Below are 18,079 nucleotides of genomic sequence, written 5' to 3'. Positions count from 1 at the left end.
TTCGCGTCTACTTCCACTTCCGAGGTCACCAGGGAAGACACGGGAAGGAAAAGTAAAAGCGATCTGCCGAGGTGCAAGCCAGTCCCGCAGGCTAAGTCGAACCAGAGGAGGTGGTCCTGGGGAAGCGCTGGCCCCGCCCTTTAAAGGGCCCTCTGCTGCCGCCCTCCGCGTGCTGAACTGGAGTCCCCGAAGGTTGCTCCACCGGAAGCGGAGCAAGCGGGCGCTGCTGCAGTGCCTGCGGACTGGGAGCAGATTCTCAGGGTTCCTCTGGCTGTGTTCTTGGGCTTTGCTGAGACCAGGAGATAGAGGAAAGCCACCGAGCCCAGTCTGTTTCCCTTGCAGACAAAATCAGGGAACGTAGAGGAACCACCGCACTGATCCCTTCCCTGCTGCCTGTAACGAGGACAGAGGCCTTTTGGTATCATGCGGGGGTGGAGCGGAGGGGAGGAAGCCCCGGGCCTGCCCCCGCCCTGGACCTCCTTCGCTGCCCCTTCTTTCCCAGCAACCCTCGGCCCCCACCCCCCACCCCAGCGCCTGACCCAGCTGGCGAACTGCCTTGTATAACTGTAGCTCCCACGGCCCGGATCCGCCCCTCTGGATGCAGCTCTCAGGCCCCGTCGCGAAGCGGGCCGGAGGACTGGGAGCGTGGCTCTGCTGGGCTTAATACCCCAGCGGAGGGCCAAAAAACACTGCCCTTATCTGCGTGCTTCTTTGCATTTCGTTTGCATATCAAGATGTTTGGTCGACGCTGACAAGCGCCCCCGCCCCGACGCAGACCCGGGCTTGGGTACCCTCTGTCGGTCCCCTGCTCTACAAACGCCTCTCCGTTAGTTCCCCTTCCAGACCCTCGTCTTGCTCCGCAAGTTTTTCTACCCGTGAACCCCTCGCCGGCGCCCCAGATCAGTAAGAGCCCCTTCCTGGGGTCCCCGATCCGGACCACCAAGTTCTCCAGGAGACAATACTCTAATTCTCTGGGAAGTGGAAGAAACCAAGCCGAAGTAGGGGGGCGCTGGGACACCAGTAAGGGATTTGAAAGCTTCGAGTTGCTGAGTCAGCGCATAGGTATTCGGAGACCATTCCCCAAACCTCTTGCGGTTTCCCCAAAACCCCTCCCGGCTATGTCTGGGGGTCTCTGATCCCAGCCTAGAGCAGTAGGCAAAATGGGTCCCCCCTACACACACAAGGAAAAGATTTGGAGGGTCCCGCCCCGTGATGTCACCCCCACACACACACCCTGTCCCCTTCCTCCACCCCTCAAGCTGGTTGCTTTTAGCTCACTGGGGCTTGGGCTGCGGTACGACTTGCAGGAGTTTAGGGAGCAAAGAACAGAGTGGCCCTAGGGGTGCCCACGCCTGACAGCCGCCCGGACGCCCAAGACTCTGGGCAGGGATGCAGCTGGGGGTCTAGGGAAGCACGTCTACCCCCTCCTTTCCTCAGCCCTGACAGGGTGGTGAGTAGTTAACACCCCCTCCCCAATCTCTCCTTGAATAGGGTCCCCAGACTTCCAAGAATTGAGCAGAGGAGCCCCAGGGACTCCTCAAACCAAGTCCCCTCCCTGCCTGTTAAAATCTTGATATCCAAAAGAAGGCAGCTGAAAGGAAGTGCCTGCACCTACTCTACCCCATTCCTTTAGTGCCCCCAATGCCAGCTCCTCCTTGGTGTTCTCCTTTCAGGAACTGAGTTCAAATCCCACTGGCAGCCCTGACACCCCAGGGAAAGGGAGAGGTAGAAAGAGTCCCACCAGTGTCCTGAGGGGAGGATGTGAGATGCCTGTGAGCAAGGCGCCTGCTTAGTCCATGAGGGATCGGTGGGAATTGGACTGTGGCTGGACGGACACCTTCCCCCAGTAACCCTATCTCCACCTGAAGCCAAGGCTTCCCAACCCTGACAAACTGTCGGTTACTGTCTCTACTTGATTCCTCTTCTGGTGTCTTGATTTTTTTCCCTCTTCCCTCTCTGGGGTTGGAGCAGCTGTTGGGAGACCCCCACCATGACTCATTCTCTCCTCTTCCTTCTCCTCCCCCCTCTACTAACTCCACCCTTCCCAGTCCAGTGGGATGATTTTGAGTCCCAACTGTAGATGGGACATGCTTTCTTTTCAACTGGAACAGGCTACTGAGCCTTTAGCCCACAGTACCCCCTTCCACAGATGGAGGACTTCCTACTCCTCCCACCCCACCCTGAAAAGCTAGGGAGCCAAGACTCATTACCTGTTAAGATTTGAAGTTCCACTTAATGTCCTTGTTTTAGAGGGTGATAGACAGCTGACCTCTCTCATCCCTGTCCTGCAGGTTTCTTCAGTTTCCCCAGCAGAACTAAGTTCCATCCTGAAATTGGCCTTTCTTTAAAAGAAAGGCATCCTCGAGGTTCATGGGCACCTGAGTTCCTGCCCCCTTACCCCCTTGCAGGTTTCCCAGCCCCCTCGAGACATTCATGGATGGATAAGAGGAGCTGACACTGATCTTCCCCTCTGTGACAACCTTCTCTTCGGCCATGGAGGAAGCCTTGCTGCCCCTGGCCATGACCTCTGACCCCAGGCCCTTTAATCAACAACTCCCAGAGCCTCCAGACCTGAGATGTGTCTTGCAACCCCAGGACAGTCCTGACCTGGCACCCGCCCTGGTGTGTGCCCTTTGCTGCTGCTTTGGAATCATCTACTGCTGCTTCGGTGAGGGCGGGGCCAGGGTTCTGGGGGGCAGCTGCCCAAGACTGTCACCCTCAGAGATGACGTTAGCTTTCTCCTTTGCTCCTGAGCCACCTCTACTCCTCTGTCGGGGGATGTCTATCTTCAGTGCGTCCAGTGCCGCTCTCGCCAGCTCTTCTTCCATCCCCCACCCACTCACTCCTTCAGCTCTGACCCCTGGCAACCATCATTTTCCCTCCCCTTGCCTCCTACTTCAAAATTCCATTCCCCAATAACCTGAATTAGCCTGTGCTGATTTATTCCCGTCTACCATCCCTGAAAGGATGAAACCTTTTCTCTATACTTATTCCCCTCAATTCATCCATCTTACCTCCTGATTTGCCCTCCCATCCCCTCACAGTTCCTGAAAAGTCCCTGCCCTCCCTAAGATGATCCCTTTCTGCCCTAGGCCTTGAGGTCCCTGGGGGTGCTGCTCCTGACTTCTGCTCCTCTGGTTAGCCATTCCTATCCCTTCTGAGTCATCAGAGCCCAGCCCTGTCGACCCTCCCCCACCCACCCCTTTCTGCCTCTCATTGCCTCCTGCCTCCCTTCCCAGGCTACCGCTGCTTCAAGGCAGTGATGTTTCTCTCAGGCCTGCTGTCAGGAGCCCTGGTGATCTTCCTGCTATGCCATAAGGAGCGAGTGCTAGAGACACAGCTGAGCCTGGAGGTGAGCGCGGGCATTGCGCTCGGCATCGGACTGCTCTGCGGCCTGGTCACCATGCTGGTTCGCAGTGTCGGGCTCTTCCTGACTGGTCTTCTACTAGGCCTAACCCTGGGCGCCGGGGTCCTGCTGGGCACCGAGCCCATCTACCAACCACCTTCAGCCTGGGTGCCAGCTGGGGGGCTGGTGGGGCTGGCACTGCTGGGAGCCCTGTTCACACTTCGGTGGCCACGTCCATTCACAGTTTTGGGCACAGCCCTGCTGGGTGCTGCAGTGCTGGTGGCCTGTGCTGACTACTTCCTGGAGGGGCTGGCGCTGGGCAGTCGGCTGGGCCAACGCTTGCAGGCACTTCCAGCCTTGCCTCCTCTCTGCTGGTATAGCTGGGTCTTGCTGGGGACCTGGCCAGCCCTGGGGGCCCTTGGGGCCCTGGCCCAGTGGAAGCTCATGGATGAGGAACATGGAGGCCACGCCAATGGTGAGTTACCGCTGTGGTATAGACAGCAGACAACCTGTGTCCCTGGTTCCCAGACTTAAAGAGGTGAAGGGAGAAAATACACTTGAGGGCAAAAAACAGAGGTGTCTAAGGTGTATTAGGCAGGCCACTGAAAAAAAGTTAAAGTTGGAGGAGTCAAAAGTCTGGGTGAGAATGAGAAGAGAAATTGTCGGGAGGTTGGGGAGCAGGGAAGAGTTACTGGGGACTGATGTGAAAGGAAAGGAAGATCTCAGGGAAGTCATGAGGGAAGAGCAGGAGGATTCCAAAGAAATGTTTCTTTAGAATATCTGGGAGGGGGACGAGGTTTGAGAGAGACGTAACAGGCAAAGCAAATGGGTTTCTCTAGAGTATGAGTATATTTGGGGGTGGGTTTCACAGTCTAAAGAGGCCTCCCTGAGTCTGTATTGTCCCCTCCCAAGCAGTGGTCTTGAGCCACCAGCGAAGGCATCTCCAGCTCCTCCGGATCCGTCATCAGGAGGCCAAGTGGCACCGGACCTCCCCTGGGGCAGGGCTGTGTGAGGGCAGCTACCGGCGCCAGCTCCCTGCCAGCACACGGAACCCTGCCGACAGTCTGGCTCCAGTGAGTGGAGGCATGAGGGCTTCTCTGGGCCCGGGGCAGAAGGCACAGGGGGATGGTCAGGGTGGGGTGGGGGGGCGGTTCTGATCCAGGCCCTTTCTTCTGCCCTGTCTTCCCTGCCCCTCCAGAGTTATTTCCAGAGCCTTCGAGAGCGCCAGCTAGGACCAGGCTGCCAGGCCACCGCTCCCCACACTGTCCTGGACCTGGATTCTGACTGTAGTTCCACTGTCCCCCTCACTGCACCTTCTGGCTCCACCCACCCGGACCTGAGCCTAAACCTCCACTGATGCCCTCTCCCTGGGAACACTAGGTGGCCAGGGCCTGGGCCCGCAGAATCCACACACAGACTTCCCCACCTCTTGAACTTGGGCATGAAATCTGTGCTCAACCCAGACCAGCCCTGTAGGGATATGTTTCAGGGACAGATAGAGAGGACTCTTGTGGGGAAAGGAGAGGAATGGAAGTATGAGTACCTACCTCTGTCCAGTAACAGAGGTGCCCTGGTCCCTAAAGTAACTGACTCCCTAATTCCCTTCAAACAAAACCAAGGAGGGCCATTACCCAAACAGCCTTCTGTATACCCGCCTCAGAGTGCCTCTCAATGATCAAATAAGGAGTATTGTTTTCATAGGACCTACCTATAGAAAATCAGGAAGGCTCCTAAAGCATTTGATAGCTTTTCCATGGGGAGAAGGGCACCAGTGGAGCTCTGGGATCCCTGATTCCCAGGCCCCTCATCAGGGAGCAATTGAGTTCCTGGTTAGCCTTTCTCTCTGGACCCCCAGACACAAGCCCCCTTCTCCTACCTCAGTTGGGGGTAGCTATCCTCCATGGTGCTTCCCTTTCCCTTCTCAATGTGGGGAAGACCACAGGGCACTGCCTGGCTCAGCACCCGCTGTCCCTCATAGCTGGGTTCTTGCTTCAAGCAGAGAGCATTGGCCCACATGCCAGAATCTTGCCCTTTTGCCCAGAGGAGCCTGGTCTTCAGGGGTGTGTGGGAGACAAGTGCCTTTTCTGTCTCTCATTATAGGGGACACTAATCTTTTTAACCAGAATATCGTCCCAGCCACTAACCCGTTCTAACTCTCCGCTCCCCTGATTCACCTGTCCAAAGTCTGTTCCCTGGTTCATCAGCATGAAGGAAGATACGACCCTCCCCTGGGCAGCAAGGTTATGATGGGAGGGAAGAAGAACATGGGAACATGTGAATAAAATGACATTGAACACTGAACCTGGGAGTCTAGGCTCTTCTGTTGTTCCTCTTTTCTTTCTTTGCTCCCCCAAACAACGAGTTAGCCATACTGACAAGTCCTCTATCCCTTCAAGATCTGATGAAGGTGCTTCTATCAGGCCAGACTACTATAGGAGTGGCACACACACAGCCAGAGGAAGAACCATTCAGCCCTCTCTTACGAACATGGTGCACGCTTGCAGTCGCTCAGTCCTGTCCGACTCTTTGTGAGCCCAAGGACTGTAGTCCACCACAGTCCTCTGTCCATGGGATTTCTCAGACAAGAATACTGGAGTGGGTTGCCATTTCCTCCTCCAGGGAATTGAAACTGTATCCCCTGCATTGGCAGGTAAATTCTTAACCACTGAGTCACCTGGGAAGCCCTGTGAACACGGAGTTAACGTTTATTAAGCACAAATGTGCCAGGCACTTCACACACAGTATTTCAGTTAATGCAACAACTCTGCAGGATTGGTGTTAACCTTAATTTTCAAATGGGAAACCTGAGGCTTAGTGAGGTTAATTAACTTGCCCAAAGTCATAAGCAAGTTGATGTGATTCTCAAGGATAACAAAACCATTGCTCATTTTACTGGCCATGCTGTTTCCTTGTTCTTTATCTAGGAAGAACAGGACCCAGGCATTCCCAGGTGGGGCCTGCTGTCAGCTAAACTCCTGATGGATGCCTTTCTTCTACCAATGTCCTCCAGAGAGAAAATGACACAGCTGGAAGTGCTGTTTAGGATGGGGGAGAAATGGACGGAGCTGGAGGCTGAGTTAGAGTCACTGACCAGAAGGGAAAGAGTACAGGGAGGTGGTGACTGGAGCTGGGTCATTTAGAGACTTGAGGTCCATGGTTCATGCTTGTGTTGCAGGAGACATTTGATTGAGGTCTCAGGCCTCTGAGAGAGTGACATTACCAGGGAATGAAAGGGTGCTGAAGTCTGTGACTGAGGGGATAACGTCCAAGATTGTATCTCTGGGTGAGCCGCCAGAGTTCAAGGTGTATCTATGGCCCAAGGAAATGGTATCCAGTGTTATCCTGTGGCCGAATGGTCTATGCCTGTAACCAAGGAATCAGTGTCCCCATCGGATGCAGTGGTGTTTGGGGGATGACAGTGCATCCAGTTGTGGGCGATATCTCTGGGAAAGCCTTTCTCTGCTTGAAGCTGCTGATTGAGGCGCCAGTACTGTTTGCCCTTGAAGAAGTAGACACGGCCATCCCGCCAGCTCATGGCGGCCGAGGGCTGGTCTGGCACTCTTGTAAACAATCCCTTGGTTGGTTTAGGGTAGCGGCTGAAGTCAGTAGTGGCCAGCTCATCCCACTGCCAGTATCCAGAGCCCTAGGTGTGGGGTAGGCAGCGAGAAGAGAAGGATGACGAGAGAGCTTAGGGAACCCCCCGCCACCCCCACCGAGGTCTACTCTCAGCCCATGGCAACTGCAGAACTTCCTTCCAGAGCAAGTCTTTGCTTTTCCATGGGAGGTAGCCCACCCCTCCTATGAAGGATTTGCCCTTCCTTTGAGCTTTATACCTTAAAGAGGAACACCTTTTTGTTGATAGGCCAATAGAGAGCAGCATCCAGATTGGGTCCTACCCTATTCAGCTTCTTGGGAAAGCCAGGAGACATCTTGAAATTAATGTAGCGCCACACCTTATCTCCTGAGAGCATATAAGGAAAGAACAAGTCACCTCTGTCCCCAGGTGATAACTTTCAGTTCCTCTGTTCCACCCTCTGAAAACTTCTCATCCCTCCCTCCTTGTATGGCATCTCTAATCACAGGCCCTCCTCAGGTAGCACAGTGTCCTTACCTTTAAAGAAGTGAATCCATTGGGTCCGAGGAGAGTAGACAGCTGCATCCAGGTTTCCTGGGAGCCCCTCCCAGAGGGCAGACACTTGGAACAAAGGACCTAATCCCGAATCTGTTATGGTCCACACATAGTTTCCCTTGAAGGCATAGGTCTTTCCCCGGGGCCCTAAGAGCAGGAGGTGTGTCAACAAGTCAAAAAGACAGGTATCAGGACTTCCCTACTGGTCCAGCGGTTAAGAATAAGCCTGCCAATGCAGGGGACACGGCTTTGATCCCTGGTCCAGGGTGATTCCACATGCCTCAAGCCCATGTGCTACAACTACTGAGCCAATGGATTCTGGAACCCTTGAGCCACAACTAGAGAGACCATGTGCCTCAACAAATTATCCCACATGAGGAAACAAAGACCTGCTGCCACCAAATAAATTTTTTTTTTAAGACAGCAGTCAAATAAAGACTTCTGGGTATCTCAGGCAGGCTGATTCCCCACATATTCATTCAAGGAGAGGATTGTTAAGGGCAGAGAAGTGTTCAGCCTCTCCTTTGTCATTCACAGCAAATCAGCCCTGTGGATAGCTGCTCCCACTTAGGGACCTCACCTTCTACTCCAGGTGGCTTCCAAGTTGTACTTCCATGTGGGTATAATACCCTCTCTAATAGACATTCCAGTCAAGACTGTTTTCTCCATCTTGCTGTATTTCCAGATGTGTTTAGTGGCTCTCATAGGGCAACAACAGAGGTAATGTCCTGCCTGGCCCATCTTGAATTCAGCTCTGAATCCTCCCTCCCCAGGCCACTGCCTCCATCCATGGCCACTAACCTGTGCCTAGAGTCTAACCTCCACTGATCACCCTGAGGTCCCATGTCACTCCCATTTGTCCAGGTCTCAAGGTCAACAGCCTGCCCCACTGCCTGCCTACAAGCCTGGAGGGAAAGGGTCTTACCCAGCATCACGGCATCCAGGTCACCACTGCAGGGGTCTGGCATGGGACTGGGTTCTGTGGGCACTAGGGGTATAGTAGGGAGTGCCGTGTCTTCCTCCTCCTCCTCCTCCTCCTCCTCCTCCTCTATCTCTGGGCTCTTCTTGCCTGCAAGGTAACATAATACTGCTCAGGGAAAGAACTCAGAGCACTGGCTTCCCCACTCTCCTACTGTAAGTCAAGCTCGGAGGTCGCATAGAGAGAAAAATGAAAACCTGGAGAGCTTTCGCTGGTGGGAGAAAAGATCACGTTGATACCAGCAGGAGACATGTTTTAGTTTTGAGAGGCACTAGAAAGGGAGAGAGGGGATTGCTGGAATGTTCATTCTTCATCCACTAGAGCAGGTGTAGGAGGAGAGAGGTCTGGAAGGAAGATTAGACCTGGAAGTGTCAGAAACAGAGCTCCTGGGAGTTCCCTGGGGGCCTAGTGGTTAGGATTCCAGGCTTTCACTGCCACAGCCAGGGTTCAATCCCTGATTGGGGAACTGAGATACCACTAGCCATGCAGTGAGGTCAAAAAGAGAAAAACAACTCCTGAAAATGAAGAAGCCTGAATAATGGGGCAAGAGGAAGAGAAAGAAGCCAAGCCATTTCCCTCCATGAAGATTAGACCTGTGTCTTTATGCTTAAAGAGACTACTGGTCAGACTGACCATCATGAGGACTAGGGGAAAGGACTGACCATAGAGAGCCTGGATCCCAGCCACATCATCAGGGTGCAGCTTGAAGTAGGGCCGGTAGCCAGCGTAGACGGGAGCCATGAGGGCCTGGGCGTATCGGGAGTGCCCCAGCCCCAGGGCATGGCCCAGTTCATGGGCTGCGATGATGCGCAGGTTCACCCCCCGGTAGGTCCCCTCAGTCCAGAGCTCATCTTCATCAAAGTGTACGCTGCCCAGCTCTGGGATGTCGGCATGGGCCAGGACCCGCCCTGGACAAAGGCAAAGGTAGACAGGCAGATCAGAGTCTCCTAGGGTGGAGCATCCCCTGCCTGTTATAAACTCCAATTACTCTATTCCCTTAAAATCCCCCCAAGTAGATTGATTATCTCTTGGACGCCTCTCACTCCTTTCAGATTTCCCTGTCACTACCCCGATCTCTCACGGGTGCCCGTCACTCCGTTCTGTTACCTCCAGTCACTCTTATGTCTTTGGCCCAGTCCTCCCTGGAGTATGCCTTGAGCAGAGGAACTTAAGCTAAGGAAGAAGGCATAAGCTTCACAGAAACAGGCTTGGTAAGGCCCCAGGGAGATGATATGTTGCTCCCCAAGGGAATATTAGAAGGTGGTTGGAGAGTGTAGGGTGCAGTTGAGCATAGAAGGGTAGCCTGACATTAAGTTTCCAGAGTCACTGACTCAAGGAGGCAGAGGTCTGTAAGGTGGGAGAGCTGAGAGCTGGTGCCTACCGGGCCCGTCAAAGGAATTGGAGCAGTACAAGCTATGGCGGCCATGGAAGGAAAGGCGGATATCAGCCCAGCCAGCCTGCACCTCGCGGAAGGTCAAGGGAGCCACGTTGCTCCAATACTGGAAGGCTTGAAGCAGGGCTGCCCGGGCTGTTGAGGATGGTAGGGTGGACGGTAGGTTCAAGATGCGGAAGGTCAGATGCTTCTTTCTCCAGCGGCCTGGTTATTGAGCCAAAAAATAGGTTAGAAGCACAGATACCTTTGCCAGCTCTGGACAGCTCCCCTGATTGTGAGCACTCACTCAGCAAAGCCATGAAACAACACTTCCAGGCAAGTGGTGATCAGTCGATTACCAGATTACCATCCATTCAACGATGAGCTGGTGCAGACTGTCCCAATGTCACCTGTGCTCCCACAGTCATGACCTCCCCCCCACTTTCCCAGGCTCAGTTCTCACCCAGCAGCAGGTATTTAAGGGTCTTCTGATTGAAGGGGTCCTCCAGGCCACAGCGGGGCTGCCTCATACGGGCACTTGTGGCGTCATCCAGCTGACCTGAGACTGGCAGCTCAGATGCTTCCTGAAAAGCTCTGGAAAGAGGGAGAGGGATGGTCCAGCAGGGTAGGGGCATCTGGAATGACTAAGAAATGGGGATAGCTCTTTGGTCCCCTTTTGCCCAACGTAATGACTGAGAACGGCACTAAAGCTCTGGAGGTGATGAGATCGCTCCAGGATCCAGTCCTCATAATTGGGCCTTCCTCTTCTGTTCTGCATAGAAGGCAATACTTCAATGTCACCTCCCTGTGTTCACACTCTTATTTGGGTAAAGTGCTCTCTGGTGTTGCCTTCTTCCTCTATTGCAATTTCTAACCTCCTCCTGCCCTGGGAAGTGTCCTACTCCTGCTCTGAGACTCTCTCACCTGCTACCACCTGAGGGCCTGTCCTCCCTCCGCTTTCTCCCCTCCTGCTGGACACCCCATTCCCAGTCCAGCCTGCCCACTCTGGGGCAATTTCATCCATCAGGCACCATAAGTATTGTGGCTTTTCAATGGACTGGGAACATATCTGAGAAATGACCCATTAGACCCAAAATATGAAAAGAAAGCTTCAAAACAGAAAGAAATAAATGCTGGATTATATGTCTTTGAAAGGCAACATCATGTCAACAATTTAGCTCCAACTCATCTAAATTACACCGCTTGCAGGATGTGACCAAATAATTGTATTTTGGATATAATGTGGGATGGAGCCTCCAAAGAAGTGCTCAGGGCCTAGGAAGATCCAATAACTGGGCCCTCGTCCTTGACTCCCCCTCTCACTCCTGGTTCCACCACACATTCTCTGGATCCCCAAAATGGATGTGAGGCAGGCAGAGGTGGGCCTGGGGAATGGAAAAGGTGAGAAGAGAAAAAGATCTTGTGAACTTGACCCTGTAGGCATGCACCTTACAACCTCTCACCTCAGCGCCTCTATGACATCTTCTGGCCTGAAGTTGTCAGGTCCTTCTAGAGGCTTCTGTAGGTAACCATATCGCAACAAGTAATCCTATGATGAGGGTAGGGGTCAGCAGATAAAATCAAAAGGGGATTAGTCTCTGGGTGAAGCTTCTACATGACCTAACAGCCCATTAGGATAGGAGGGGACAGATGTGGAAGGACTGAAGGAGAGGCATCTTAGGGAAGTATGAGGGGAGGGAGTGGGGATGGGTAGGGGTGGATCATGGACTAGAGGAGCAAAGGGCAGGGCAGGCAGTTGTAGGTCAGAAGAGTGGCTTGGATGGGACTAAGGAGCAGTTCCTCCATCCCTCCCCCAGCCTGGGTCTGGCTTTCCCAGGAGACTCACCATAGCTGCCTCCTTCTCTCCGGGCCCCACAGCCCGGCATGAGACGGTCAGCGGGAGTAGGAAGCCCAGCCACAGCCGCTGCCAGTTCATGGTCCCACCAGGCAAGAGCCTCAGAGTTTGTGCCCTCCGCTCTGAGAATCCTGGGAACCTGAGGGAGCAGGGCTGGGTTGGGGGCCTCTTCCCTCCAGTTCTTTTCACTCTCCAGTCTGTGGTCCTCTTTATAAAACTTCAAGGGAGGGAAATTGGTGGGGGGAGTGTCAGTAGGAGGTGACTCAGCCCAGAGATGTGTTGCAATTCACCATTAACCCCTGCCCTGCCAGAGAGCAGAAGTCTAGAAGAGCCTTCGACCCAGCCCCCAGGGTCCTCTGCTGGACTCAGAAAGACTTCCCATGTTGTCCTGGAGGTGGCCATCCTGCCAAGATCAGAAGCAGAATATCTGCCGAGACTAGAAATAGGGACCAGAGCCATCCTCTGAAGTTGGGCATTCCTGTGACCCAGGGACCCCTGGGCAATAAAACCCTTATCTGTAACTTTCACATCTCCCTGTATGCTCTAGGACAGGAAAAATAAAACCGAGAGGTAGGAAGCAAATAGCTTAGGTGCTTGGGTTGCAGATGAAAGAACGAAGGGTGAGATCTCAGTTTCTTTGCATCCAAGACCAAGCTGAGAATTTAAATGCTCTTGAAGCCTACTTGTGTCTGCCTTAATAAAAAGTCATTATTTCAAGCCCTTGATGAGTCTGGAATGTGTGGGTGAGAGTGGAGGTTAACTAGAGAAGGAAGAAGTAAATTCTAGAGCTTGCCCACAGGGAGGTTTCAGACACCCTGCCTACAGACAGGGTGAGATCAATTCAAATACCTGAAATAGGGGAACCAGGATATCAGGCAGGAGGTGTCCCATCCTGAGGGTCATGAGGCTGTGGGAAGGTTCGCAGAGAAGGCAGGCTTTGAGCTGGGCTGTGAAGGCTGGCTATGAGTTGGATAGGGTCAAAGAGTCCTGAGGAACAGGGACAATGCTGGTCTTAAGTAAAAGTGCAGAGAAAAGTCAGTTGTGTTCAGTGAGAGGTTCTAAGGGTCTGCTTCATTCACCACTGAGTCCCTAGTGCCCATTCCAGGCTAGCTCAGTGCTTTCGGTGGTGCTTAATAAATATTTGTCAGACGAATGACCAGGGTGGAAAACTGACTGGGAGACAGAGTTTAGAGAGGGTCTTCAATGCTATTTAACATAGAAGAGAAAAATTTACATTAGGAAAACCTACTTTAAAAAAAAAAGGAAGAAAAACCTACTTTGGACCCACCAAGTTTATATGACTTTTCCGCACCGTTAAACTTCACTGTAATAGAATGAGAAGAAAAAAAAAAACAAAACTTTGTGTCAGGTGATTTCTGTATTGTGCTGTGCTAAGTTGCTTCAGTTGTGTCTGACTCTGTGCGACTGTAGCCCACCAGGCTCCTCTGTCCATGGGATTCTCCAGGCAAGAACACTGAAGTGGTTAGCCATTGCCTTCTCCAGGGAATCTTCCCCACTCAGGGATCGAACCTGCATCTTCTGCAGCTCCTGCCTTGCAGGTGGATCCTTCACCACTTGATCCACCAGGGGACGTTTCCATTTCTATTTTATTCCATTTAATTCTCTCTGTCCTCCTATGAGGGAATAATTATTCTGGCCATTTTTTTTTTTTTTTTGTCTTTCCCATGGCTTTTTTTTTTTTTTTCAGTATTGTAGTGATTTTTGCCATACATTGACATGAATCAGCCATGGGTGTACATGTGTTCCCCATCCTGAACCCTCCTCCCACCTTGCTACCCATCCCATCCCTCAGGGTCATTGCAGTGCACCAACCCTGAGCACCCTGTTTCATGCATCAACCCTGGCCTGATGATCTATTTCACATGTGATAATATAGATGTTTCAGTGCTATTCTCTCAAATCATCCCACCCTTGCCTTCTCCCGCAGAGTCCAAAAGTCTGTTCTTTACATCTGTGTCTTTTTGGCTGTCTCGCATATAGGGTCATCATTACCATCTTTCTAAATTCCAAATATATGCATTAATATACTGTATTGGTGTTTTCTTTCTGACTTACTTTGCTCTGTATAATAGGGTCCAGTTTCATCCACCTCGTTAGAACCGATTCAAATGCATTTTTTTAATAGCTGAGTAATATTCCATTGTGTATATGTACCACAGCTTTCTTATCCATTCATCTACCGATGGACATCTAGGTAGCTTCCATGTCCTGGCTATTGTAAACTGTGTTGTGATGAACATTGGGGTACAGGTGTCTCTTTCAATTCTGGTTTCCTCAGTGTATATGTCTGGCCATTTTTTAAGAGAGGAAATGGAGAGCCAAAGAAGGAAATGACTAAGAACATGGAGCTCCTAACTGGCCTGGCATATGTTCAACTCCTTCTGCCAACTCGTAACCTATGCTCTTTCCATTCACCATGCTGACTCTTAGAGCTTTTTTCTGTGAGTGGTTAGGAGCCACTGCAGTTTCCACCATCATTTGTGCATCACACATTTCTATGCCATTCACATGCATAAGGCAGTAGGGATAGAAATGAGGGAAAGGGTTATTGAACTCATGTTCTCAGTGGGATGCCAGTTCTGAGCCCTTCCCCACACCCCAGGCTGAAAGACTGGCAGGTGACTGGAGAACCCTTCACACCCCAGGAGGGAGGTGGGGGATCCTCCTGATTCATTGTTGCCCTCAATGATGCTGGTCTTCTTGACCCACTCAGCACTCAACTGGCTCACAGTCAAGTGACTAAGTCTCAAATGACTGGTCAGGCAAGCAAGGACAGAGCCACCAACTGATGAGTGACAAAAGCCATGAGTGAGGCTGTGATCAAGGCTAATGCCCCCTGGAAATGAGAGAGCTTGGGAACCAGCCCCCTGCAGGGCTTTTCTCAGCTCTGCCCTTCTCTCCCTCTTTCTATCACTGCTCAATCCCTCTTCTTTTGAGAATAGGATGGGCCAATTGAAAATTATATATTTTTTCTGATTAAAGTCTTCTCTATTTTTTTTTCTGAATAAGTTATCCATTGCTCGTTACAGTAAATTTGGAAAATACCAAAATGAGCAAGGAAGAGAATGAAAACCACCAGTAAAACCCAAAAGAGAACCACTAGCAACATTTTGATGCAGTTACTTGAACCTGTCTGTAGCTCTGAACTCAGCTCCAGCTTTGTCCACCCAGCCTCAGGCCCTGGGTGGGTGGAATGGAAGAGAAAGTGACAGCAAGTACTGAAGTTAGTAGGGGAGGGACAGGAGCTTTGCAGGCTGTGGAGAAAGGGAAAGGAGTAAAGTAAAAAGAATGTGATGGCAGATTACTGCCTCCCTTTAGACACTTCATAGAGGAAAAAAAAAAAAAGCGGGAGTTGGGGAAGAATGTTTAAGAGTGTCTGTTAACGTGTTAGTGAGAGAGATAGTTGTTGATGCTGTTTAGTCACAAAGTCGTGTCCGACTCTTTTGCGACGCTAAGGCTTATAGCCTGCCAGGTCCTTTGTGGGATTTCCCAGGCAGGAATACTGGAGTGGGTTGCAATTTCCTTCTCCAGAGAATCTTCCCAATTCAGGAACTGAACCTTTATCTCCTGCGTCTCCTGCATTGGCAGGCAGATATTTTACCACTGAGCCATCCAGGGATGCCCAAGAGATACGGTGGCTATTATACAAGGTAAAGTGTGGACACTCACTCTGGCCCTGGAAGTCCCTGGGGGATGGAGTCACATTCTAGACATTAAGGAGCCAGAGAGAGAACAGAGAGGGAAACTGTAAAAGCTGCCAAATAGTATACCTCATTTAAATCTTGACAACATCCCTGTGGGCTGGCATTATCATTTTCTACAGAAAAGGGAGGGCTTCCACATGGCTCAGTGGTAAAGAATCTTCTTGTAGTGCAAGAGACACAGGAAGCATGGGTTTGATCCCTGGGTCAGGAAGATCCCCTGGAGGAGGAAATGGCAACTGGCTCTGGTATTCTTGCCTGGAGAATTCCATGGACAGATGACCCTGGTTGGCTACCATCCATGAGGTGGCAAAGGGTTGGACACAACTGAGCACAAGTACAAGAGATTCACAGAAAAGGGAACTGAGTCTCTAACAGGTCATTTCAGGTCACACAGCTTGGAAGCAACAGAACCTCAGGCTCAAGCCATGATCTTTGCAGTCTCTCAAGAGTTTCCACAGGCACCCAAACAAACCCCCCAGAGCCAGGAGCTGTGGACTGGATGTGTATGCAGGACTGCATGACTAACTGTTCCCATAATGGTATCAAGACCTCCCTGCCGCCAGTCCCCACCTCTAAGCCATGCTGACTCAGCTCTTTTTCCCTCTGAATTTGTCATCACTCACTGGGGGACATGTGGGAATGTGTGTGATGGGTTAGGACATGCGGTCTGCCTGACCCAAAAAGAGAACTTGAGTCTGAGAGAACTCCTGGTTCATTGGCTGACTTGATCCCATCCTGCAAACTGGTTTCCCTCTCTGCTGAAAGACTGTGGCAGAAGAGTTTGTATAGAAATATTGTTTAAATTAAAATATTTTAAACAGTAGGAGCAGGAAGTAGGTTAAGACTCTGAGAGTATTCTCTAATGTTCAGGGTCTAGGGGGCTGTCGGTGGAGGGCAAAGGTTGTTAGAGATCTCTAAGCCCAGGAGAAGCCAGTTTCCCAAAACATCCCCACCTCTCTTTGACAATATCCTTCCCTGCAGGCTGGACATCCTAGTTAGTATATAAAGGGCAAGTCCGGGGTCTAAAACTGGAAGTGAGAAAAACGTAGGCTGTAACCAAGTTAGGACTGGCCTATACACTGCTCTTGATCTCGAGAAATGTGGAGAAAACAGTGTTAGCTTCTGGCCTGTTTTCTCCTTGGAGACCTGAGGGAGTCAGGAAAGAGGGAAGTTTCCCTGGCTAAATGGGATTGATTTCTCCCCAGGCCGTTACCTTGGAAACCTCTGTTTTTAAGAGTACACCCCCTTACCCTTCCCCACACACACTCCTTTAATTAGTCATGAGTTCCTAGAAGCCAGATGGGAAACGATTTGCCAGGATTGTGCACAGCTGGATCTGTTTAGTAACTGGGAAGTAGGAGGCGCTTGGGGATGGCTCTGGCCTGGCCGGTGTATTCTGTTCCCAGGATGCCCCCAAATTCCTCAACCTCCATTACAAACACTTTTTGGCATTCCCTCCTGCTGCTTCTCGAACAGCCCCACAGACATTAGCTTGAACTGCCTCATTTGACAGGACATCAGACCCAAACCCCTCAGTTCTTCAGTTCCTGTCAAATGTTGGGGAGTTCAAGATCTTCTCCCCTTCTCCAATTCAGACAAAGGTATTATCCCACGGGACTCCCCTGGAGATGCTGGAGACTTCTGCTGGTCCGGCTGGTGGTCCCAGCACAAAACTGAAGGGATGCATGAAGGGGTAAATTCTAGTGTCTGGAACAGGAGGGGAGGAGAGGAATGAGTTTAAGTGTTCTTTCAGCATCTGGAATGACAGAGAAATGATGTTTGCTCCTTCTGGGAACATGAGCCTTTTTCTTAATAAACAGCAGCCTTTTTCTTAACAAAACTCAATTTTTTTTGTTTTCAGTTTTTCCAAATGAAGTGGGATGTTGGGGAGCACTTTCACCTCCTGTTCTCACTCTGTGACCACAGGAAACAGATCTGACTTCATGTTTGGGGACTGTCATGGGCCTAGAAATTCCATGTTTGGCTCCCTTTGGTGTTGGCAAAGTGTTCGATAGGGGGTTAGCCAGGGAAGGAGTTCAGCACTGAGTTCCCCTTTCGAAGAGGGAGGGAGACCATGGAAAAGATCCAAGCTTCTGTTTTCTGTCAGGTCAGCAACTGCTGAGGAGAAGGCTATTGCGGTGAAAAGGCTGCACTTGACCTCAGGGAGGGGCTATGTAGGAAGAGAGTTCTCCTCTGCATCCCCTTTTTTGCCCCTTGCTTAAGGATAGTGGGTGTTCACCACTGTGGTTTTATTTATATTTGTTTATTAGCTGAGGCATGTGGGATCTAGTTCCCTGACTAGGAATCTAACCTGGGGCCCCTGCATCGAGAGTGCAGAGTCTCAGCCGCTGGACCACCAGGGAAGTCCCCCACCAGCACCAGCGTAATTTTGCTTTTGCTTTTTAGTGCATTCATTAATTTGACAATGGGGTAAGCACCAACACGGTACAAGTTTATCCTGCGCAGAGTGAGGAAGAAAGAGCTAGAGGATTTTAAAGAGACAGAGACACAATTCCCATCTGAGTTGGAGCTGCCAGCCACTTTGGCATAGTGAGCACTGCCCCTCAGCTGTGAAAGAAGTTTTGGAAAAGAGAAATAGGGGGAAAAGAAATAGCAGAGGAAGAAGACCACTGATCCTAAGGAAGACTGTATTCTCAGATTTTTTTTATCTAG

The 18,079-nt window shown here is 51.3% G+C and overlaps 2 protein-coding genes across 6 annotated transcripts; one reads left to right on the top strand and one right to left on the bottom strand.

Moving 5' to 3' along the window:
- Positions 1-248: 248 nt before the first annotated feature.
- On the top strand, positions 249-5,639 carry LOC128047938 (transmembrane protein 198-like). 5 transcript variants are annotated; one of them, XM_052640367.1, is made up of 5 exons: positions 249-418; positions 2,409-2,668; positions 3,240-3,821; positions 4,262-4,419; positions 4,545-5,639. In XM_052640367.1, the coding sequence occupies exons 2-5, from the start codon at positions 2,494-2,496 to the stop codon at positions 4,701-4,703; spliced, it is 1,074 nt and encodes a 357-aa protein (XP_052496327.1). In that variant the 5' UTR covers positions 249-418; positions 2,409-2,493; the 3' UTR covers positions 4,704-5,639. The 5 variants fall into 5 exon arrangements, with proteins under 5 accessions (XP_052496327.1, XP_052496325.1, XP_052496326.1 ...); XM_052640365.1 differs by lacking the exon at positions 249-418 and adding an exon at positions 613-1,062; XM_052640366.1 differs by lacking the exon at positions 249-418 and adding an exon at positions 1,301-1,450.
- Positions 5,640-6,035: 396 nt separating this feature from the next.
- On the bottom strand, positions 6,036-11,862 carry MMP19 (matrix metallopeptidase 19). Its single transcript, XM_052640737.1, has 9 exons — positions 11,673-11,862; positions 11,290-11,375; positions 10,290-10,420; positions 9,836-10,051; positions 9,117-9,362; positions 8,401-8,544; positions 7,458-7,622; positions 7,180-7,307; positions 6,036-6,989 (listed from the first exon to the last, which is right to left on the bottom strand). The coding sequence occupies exons 1-9, from the start codon at positions 11,760-11,762 to the stop codon at positions 6,684-6,686; spliced, it is 1,512 nt and encodes a 503-aa protein (XP_052496697.1). The 5' UTR covers positions 11,763-11,862; the 3' UTR covers positions 6,036-6,683.
- Positions 11,863-18,079: the final 6,217 nt, after the last annotated feature.

Source organism: Budorcas taxicolor, chromosome 5, assembly GCF_023091745.1.
Source record: "Budorcas taxicolor isolate Tak-1 chromosome 5, Takin1.1, whole genome shotgun sequence".
Taxonomy (NCBI): Eukaryota; Metazoa; Chordata; class Mammalia; order Artiodactyla; family Bovidae; genus Budorcas; species Budorcas taxicolor.
The sequence above is the reverse complement of the archived record's forward strand: the minus strand, read 5'-3'. Positions and strand labels throughout refer to the sequence as shown.

What these genes read in the sequence shown, in the direction of transcription:
- MMP19 (XM_052640737.1), bottom strand. Translation starts at nt 11,762, where the DNA reads ATGAACTGGCAGCGGCTGTGGCTGGGCTTCCTACTCCCGCTGACCGTC. An exon ending in CAATTCCTTTGACGGGCCCG is followed by an intron (nt 9,363 to 9,835) that starts GTAGGCACCAGC and finishes GCCTTTGTCCAG; the next exon opens with GGCGGGTCCTGGCCCATGCC. An exon ending in CCTGGATGCCGTGATGCTGG is followed by an intron (nt 7,623 to 8,400) that starts GTAAGACCCTTT and finishes TCCTGCTCTTAG; the next exon opens with GGCCCCGGGGAAAGACCTAT.
- LOC128047938 (XM_052640367.1), top strand. Translation starts at nt 2,494, where the DNA reads ATGGAGGAAGCCTTGCTGCCCCTGGCCATGACCTCTGACCCCAGGCCC. An exon ending in AATCATCTACTGCTGCTTCG is followed by an intron (nt 2,669 to 3,239) that starts GTGAGGGCGGGG and finishes CTCCCTTCCCAG; the next exon opens with GCTACCGCTGCTTCAAGGCA. An exon ending in CTGCCGACAGTCTGGCTCCA is followed by an intron (nt 4,420 to 4,544) that starts GTGAGTGGAGGC and finishes CTGCCCCTCCAG; the next exon opens with AGTTATTTCCAGAGCCTTCG.